This window comes from Pieris rapae, chromosome 10 (genome assembly GCF_905147795.1).
Source record: "Pieris rapae chromosome 10, ilPieRapa1.1, whole genome shotgun sequence".
NCBI classification, from domain to species: Eukaryota; Metazoa; Arthropoda; class Insecta; order Lepidoptera; family Pieridae; genus Pieris; species Pieris rapae.
Window position 1 is genome coordinate 8,952,428 of NC_059518.1, and position 7,964 is coordinate 8,960,391.

General features: G+C 34.0%; 1 protein-coding gene across 1 annotated transcript; it reads left to right on the plus strand.

Moving 5' to 3' along the window:
- The first annotated feature begins 1,155 nt into the window (after positions 1-1,155).
- Positions 1,156-7,101, plus strand: LOC110994011. The gene is made up of 7 exons (XM_022260478.2): positions 1,156-1,247; positions 1,399-2,835; positions 2,995-3,148; positions 4,468-4,729; positions 5,186-5,309; positions 6,145-6,305; positions 6,864-7,101. The coding sequence occupies exons 1-7, from the start codon at positions 1,190-1,192 to the stop codon at positions 7,083-7,085; spliced, it is 2,418 nt and encodes an 805-aa protein (XP_022116170.2). The 5' UTR covers positions 1,156-1,189; the 3' UTR covers positions 7,086-7,101.
- The last annotated feature ends 863 nt before the right edge of the window (positions 7,102-7,964 follow it).

Below are 7,964 nucleotides of genomic sequence, written 5' to 3' on the forward strand. Positions count from 1 at the left end.
CTACAAAATATATATAAAATTCAGCCATACAAATTTAAGTTAGATAACTCATGTTTTTAGTTACCTTTCTCACCTGGTACCTGCCCAAGTGTCACAGGGCAACTCCACAAGTAGGCAGGTATTCAAAGTATACTAGACGTTACTAATTCGTGAAGGTTTCATCCATGTGAAAATAAGTTATGTCAGAACGCTCTGGGATCTTACTCTATAACGCCGAAACATTGAAAATTTTACTTGAAACTGGCATAAATTTATAACTATTGCCATTAAAAAAAACATTGAAAATAAAATTGTATAAAAATGACAATTTGTGTCGAAACATTATCATAATCACAAATTCAATAATAATAATAATAGCCAAAAACAGATTAGGATAAAAACCGCCTTCGCCGGGGAAGGCAAGGACCTTTACTACGTACTTCGCTCACTCCGGTGAGCTACCGTCCTGCACGTCAGGCGATTGAACACCCTGCGCCGGCCAAAGTCGATGTTCGTGAGTCTCACAGAAGACGCTCTTCTGCTAGTCGGAACCTTCCTTACAAAAATAAAGACAAATTTTCATACAAATGTAGTTTTTGATTTTCTACATACATACATAGTCTATGTAAGCATCAGAATATCTTGACTAAGCCCCCAGTTAAGTTTAAAAAAGTTAGGCAATTGTGCAGTTGTACCTTCAAAAATTAATAATAATAATTGTTCCAAAAACTCCCGTATAAAAACTGATTATTTATTATATTTTGAACCTTCGGTAGGTATTTTTTCAGTTTCAAATAATTGTATTTAAATCTTGTTTGTTATATATTTATAGGATACATAACTACATCATTTATTTTAAATCCCAACACACAAAAATTAATGATTTTAAATTGGCGCTTGGTGACCCTAGAGCTGGCGCAACGAATAAATAACGCAAAGTAAAGGTACACTGCTACACAGACCATTATAATTTTTTATTATTATTAATACTGTATAGGATAAGTATATTCTAAATACCTACTGTGTGATTCGAATTATTATTATTAATAGTATTATTATGACAATGAAGTAAGCAATTTGATATATCATTTAAAATACTGGTTAGTTAAAAAATATACAAAAATGACAATTAGAATGCCTAAAGAAATAAACCAGTAAAGAAAACATATTTTATAAAATATTTTACTCGTTAAAATGTAAAATAATAAAAATGGCAAATTCTCATATTTCTTTACTAGATTTGTCAAAACAGTTATTTTTTGAAATCGGTGAGATATGTTCAAGTTTATTTTCAATATAAATATGTAATTTAATTAATTGATCCCAAAAAAATATTTTGTAAACTACTTTAGAAAATTAAAAAGGTAATTTTAATTCAGAATGAACAAATTATTTATATCTACTACTATTCTATTTCAGATGACGCAACAAAGAAACAATTATGCTTCACTGAAACGTTAGTGATCAGTTGTGGACATTGCGAAGGTGACGTTCGGGATGAGGCTTCCGCTTCCGAATGGACATGTGAAGAGTCCTCAGACAGCGACATAACCGTGGTCAAGCCATCTAGTTTCATTCGAGAACGAAATGAAGTCGAGCCAGAATCACCAGCTGAAAAAGAACCAGATGAGACTGAGGAAGATTTTCATTTTTTTTTCTTTCCTGATTGCTCAAAACCACTCCCCGCACCAGATAGCGTAACCAGTATAATTATTGAGAATGGTTTGCCAAAAGTAAACCCAGCTGTGTTAAATAAAGAGTTTTGTTCCTGTGAAAAGGATAAGAAAGGAGAATGCCCCTGCCATACCAAAGTACCATGTAGATGTGGCGCAAAAACGAAAGCGGAGTGTAAATGCCAGCATTTGGAAAATATCTGCATATGTGACGATGGCAAACCGCAAGTGGTATGCACATGTAAACCAAGTAACGTTTGTGTATGTCATCCTGATTCTAGCCCAAGACCTGTTTGCACCTGTGCACAAGTTGATAAACCTTGTATTTGCAAATCAGGCACGTTCCCATGTCCCGTATGTACATGTGAACACAAACCTCACTTTCTTTCTATGGAAAATCATGAAGAAAAGGGCGAAGAGTATGGCGAGGACCTAGCTGAAGAAGAAGTTAAAACTGTTGTGCAAATTCCAGAAGAAACTGAAAAGGAACCATGTATCTGTCAGAAGCCAGAAAAAGTGGTGAAACCGATATGTTTTTGCAAGAAAGGCAGGGAATGCATCTGTGAGCAAGACGTATGTATATGTGGAGTGCAACCATCTTGCGTCTGCGAGAAAGTCGAAGAAGAAGAACCACCCTGTAAGGATGACGATAACAAATCTATCTGCAGCTGTCCTGTTGTTCCACTGTGCACTTGTTTTGCGGAATCCCCTGAAATGTGCAAGTGCTTTCCAAAACCACAAGTTTGCACTTGTGGAGATCCAGAAAACTGTAGATGCTTTAAAAGTTGTGAATGCACCGACCCTTGCATTTGTGATACTGCACCACCTAAAGAGGAAGGGATATGTACGTGCCCAGATAATAAAACGATTTTGGCGGGAGGTCTCATTTGTACGTGTCCACGCAAAAAGCCAGTCCAAAGAAAATTAAAAAGAACAAGGGCCGGTAAGCATGGCTACCGTTGGTGTCACGACGTCGATCCCAAACATACATATTTTGATTATGGATATGGGAGACATGATAAAATATCGTACAAGGAGGAAGAAAGAGAGAAAATTAAGATTTTAGGTCTTCACGAAGAAAAAGTTGATGATGCTGGACCATGTCCTGTTCATGAAATAAAAGCACCTGCATATGTAAAGAAAATACGTAAGCCATCATTGGATTGCTGCAGCGCTGTTGGGGGTAAGTATCCTTATCTTAAATCAAGGTATTCCCAAACCAATATGTTCCTTCAAGAAGAGATTTCCTTAACATCCAACAAACCTTTTGCCCATTTGGTCCCTGCTCATAAGTCTGTCTATTATCTAGAACATATAAATGGTACCAAGTTTTGTTTTTCAGGAATAAGTATTAGTGTGGAAACTTTAGGTGAGGATGAGGCGAAATTTTTGGTTCAAGTTGTTTCTCATTCATCAAAAGACGGAGCTAAAACTGGGTCAAAGCTTGTCAGTATTTTAGATTGCAATTTACATACAATGGAGGAAAGTAGGAGCGAGTAAGTTGTGAAATAATATGTTTACGATGCTTCTGTGTCAACAAGTTTCATATAAATTTTATATATGATGTACTAAATCTACTTTATACAGAACAAATGTTGCTTTCTCATTCGTGATTTCATTAAGAATATGATTAACGGCAATTAAGTCAATATTTATCTAGATATATTCAACATTTTTTAACAAACTTTCATAAATAAATAGTTTATTAAAAAGGTAGTGGAACATTCCGATAAATTAGTTATGAAAAATCTCGCACAATCCGCAATATAAAAATAGGCATGCAGATATCACATTAATTTGTTGACAAAACTTAAGATCTAAATGTTCTCCCACGCCTTAATGGCACCTTTCCTTCAGAAATTAAAACATCTTTTCCTTGAAAGCATAAGACGACAGTGATCTATAACTTCTAGGAAGATGATTAAATAGTATTATAGCGTAACAATTTTTTGTATAAGTACATCATGGAGTATAAGTGTTTTGTCAATACTTTTGACTAAACATCTATTTCCTTCATTTGTTTTTTACGTGTATTATTAAGGAGTAGGCTCGAACAGAGAACCTTGATGCATGGAACCGGATAGGTACATATTTAATTAATTAATAGGTATTATTAAATAAAACTCATACAAAACACCTAATATATTTTAAAACGAGTTACCAAAGCGTTCATGGGTTCGAATTCCAGTTGTGCATCAATGTGCTGTGAGTTTTCTTTTGCACAATTACAGCTTGTTCATTACTTGTACAGTCGAAGAAATCTAAAATTTTAGATACTACTACTACTAATAATTCAACCCTGCAATAATTTAAATTGTCTTTTATTTTATTTTATTGCATGTTATAATGTTTTAAAGTGGCATACACATTAAATATGTCACTTTAAATTATATTTATTGCAAGACACGCACGGCTTTGTACTAAGGGGATATGTATCCCCGTTAATAAAGACGTTGCTGAATTCTGTCTCCGACACTATCGACATTTTTATATTCGCAGAGTGATTTCATAGAAACGATATTGAGTCTTATGTATTTAATATTGAATGTTTTATTATGTATTTTTCCGACATTATAGTATTGGCTAAGTACTGTAAGGATAGTGTATGTTTCTTTATTAATGAATAAATAAAATAAATGTATTATAAAAGATATTCAAGAGATTCAGAAATCATACGCTTACGTCTTGAAATATCAATATTATAAGGTATTATATATTGTCCTTGTTCCATTCCTACCGTGAAATTCAATTACCTCGCAAATAGTCTTGGCAGGTGATCCTGAAATATTGAAATAATAAAGATGATCCATTTCAGACAAATTACAAAGAAAGACGCAACGAAGGAGCGTCGGAGTTATATGACAATTTGTGAGAGCGGCTATTACAATAAAGTGACCCGCATTTGTGGGGAGCGCCATTTTGTAAGGCGCATTTACCATTCGTTTGAAGATGCCCGCAATTTTTTACTAGAAGGGGCTAACATTGTTCTGCTGCGATATTTGGGGATCAGCCGACACAAGGGCACAATCAAGACTGACACTGTACTCATTGATGGTGTTATATGTGAAAGTTTATACGTAAGCTATATTTGCCAGTCATATATACATATCGGTTCCTTAGTGAATATTTAAATAAGTTCTTAATGTATCGTTGATGTATTTTCTTTAATCGAATTTCTTGTTGGTACAGCAAATATAGATTTTATTTATTGAAGTACACCGCATCATTTTCTTTAGTATAAGTTAATATATTTATTTCTAAAATACATGACAAAACGGTGTAGTATAAGTTTTTATTAAGTATTTCTTATTTAATAATACTTATTACCGGTACCAGATAGGTGCTTAGCTTTTTTTTTTTAATTTTTAGAAGCATTCGAAAGACGTTCTTGTGTAGGTTTACTACGAGTAAGGCGCAAGAGTTTTTAATGTTCTGTTAATTTCTATTAAGCATCAGTAAAATTGTGAAAATGTCTTCCGGATCTCTTGTGCATCAGAATTAAACTGCAGATTAAAGTGAGAGGTGTGTTTCAGGTATGTCCTGGTACTAGTCAAGCTATTGTCAATGGGAAGCCGTTGTTTGTGGTCAAAGTGGAACGGCATATAATAGAACCATCTGGATTTATTCATCAAACACTGATTGTTCTTACTCTTAAAGGTATATTTGGTAGAAATTCGATATGTCATACAGAAAGCGAGAAATGCTGATCTAGATCGGCGTGCAACTCTTATCCCGATCGTAAGTTCGAACCCGGCTGTCGAATGGAGTTTCTGTGTCTGTATTTTTGATAACAGGTAAGGAAAATATCGTGAGGAAATTTGGACCCTGGACCCAAAAAATCGACATCGTAAGTATCTCAGGCAGAATAATGACACTTGGCTATTAGAAAACAAATGAATGAATTGATTACGAAACAGATCCATAAATCTGAGAAACGTAGCGCAACTGGCTTTTTATACCAGGAAACTAAACGAATGTTTATTATAATTTAATAGACTACATATACAATCTAAATGCTTTAAAGACCATGAGTTTATTGACGTGTACAGTTTGGATATTATCAACATAAAAACTTTTCACTCTATCAAAAACATTACTGAATAAATATGATAATATATTATAGTTTTTAATAGTATTTGATTACTATGAGGATATATTTATTGTGGTTTCTTAACTATGCAAAAGCTATAATATATATAGAACTTTTAATGTCTATGCTCCAAAGCCGTGCTGAAATACGGAACATCTTAGTTTGTTGCAAGTTCCTTGTAACTCTGCCTAGATGGCGCGCATAAAAGTATACATCAGGGACATATTTTCGCACGGATTTTTAACTATACTAGACTTTTATCCGTTTAATTCAAGTATAATGCAAGTTAAAATTAATGATAATACTGCAATAATATTTTATCGAAATTTTAAAATCCTATCCTTAAAGAGAAATAAAGTTAATCCTACCTGTTACTGAATTTTAAAATATCTTCATTTTTAGGATACCTTGTAAGTCACGAATGGGCAGATAATAGTTACATAATCCACTTAAACCCATTGTTACGTGTCGTCCCCGAAAAGGATGAAATAGAGCCCCATGCCCCAACGCGAGAGAAATGGAGGGAGGACCTGCAGTTATTTTCGGATTATCTGGACTTTAAGGTTTTGCTTTTAGACGATTTATACTTGATTAAACAGCAGTTAACTGCTGAATTATACTTGATTAAACAGCAGTTAATCTGAATATTGCAAGAAGAACGATTCGTATTATTTTGTCTCGCTCGCACGGTGAAAGAAAACATCGTGAGGAAACCGGCTTCCCTTACATGACGCTGATCACCTACTTTCTATTAGATTGACAAATGACCATGAAACAGGTACAGAAGTCTGAGCCCCAGTCCTAAAAAGGTTGGAGCGCCACTGATTATTTTTTAATCACTTATCAAGTTTCTTATTATCTAGTAGTTCTGATTTACTTTGTCTGTACTTTCCGACTTTTACGAAACAAAGTTGTAGTTTAGTGCCCTCCTCCTTAATAATAAATAATTGCTTCTGTAAAGGCACCGCTGAGCATTGAAAAACTTAGAATACTAATAATTCAGTTTAATGACCGAATTTATATACACATTTATGTAAACAAAATTCCTACCCGTAATTGGAATTATTTTGTTATTAGTAAAATATAGAAGGCAACTTATCCCATGGGTACTAATTTCGCAGAGTACCCGCTCATCAGAAGGCGGCCGGTACGTGACTGAGAATGGCGAATTGGCTGGCACCATCCGTGACTATCTTCAGACATTACTGTTGCTACGCCCTCACGATGCCTTGCATTTCACCAAGCATTATTTTGGTGCGGCATTGTCGGCTCTCGACTTACCTCATAACGAATATTTCGACCCATGCACTAAGCATGTTAGATATTATTTTTTTGAGGAATAAAATTTCAAATTGTTTCACATCTTCGAAAATTTAAAAAAAATAATTATTACCTAGATGTCGCTTCAGTTCTCTAATTTTTTATTATTTGGTAATTTTTCAATGTATAGCAATGTTTTAGCACATAGCATCTGTCAATACAGTAAAATAAAATAAAATGAACTGAATAAAAGAGTTTTCTTATAAAATCTGAATAAGCTTCTTACCCACTATGTTTCAAATTTTATAATTTATCAAATTTGTTTTACAAGTGGTTGATCTTCTTCTGACAAGCGTAGTCTATTTTTGGGTCCTTCAGTAAGGTAATTTCACGGTTTATCACGTTCTTCAGGATATGTAAGACATATATCGGTAAACCCTTAAGCACTAGTCTAGGAATCAAACTGACTCTAAGTTACCAACTAATCCATAATGGCTTTTGAAACGATAAAATATACAGTGTAAGGTCAAAACTAAAAGATTGGAGGGGGATAATTCGGTCAATTTGTTGGCGTAATCTCGTCATACGCGTGAACGCATTTGGGGTCTTTGCTATTAAAATTCTTTTGACGAGCGTTTCTCTCTGTATTTCGCTAATATTAGTCATGATTTGTGACTTTTGTATACAAATAGATACTTCAAATGATAATATACATCCTTTTGATGCCTGCTACATTGAAAGCTTTGATTGTAATATACAAAATCTGGATAAAAAGAATATAATAGCCAACCAAAATTAGAATAGTTTTTTTACCCTCATCTAACTGTTCGATTAATCAGTATTAGTATTTTACCTAGGTTATTTTTATATTAGATTATTCATAAGGTTGTTAGGAGATCCTTCTGTGAGCCTATGAAATAAATTGAAACAGTCAGATCCACCGATACTCGATCCCAGGACTG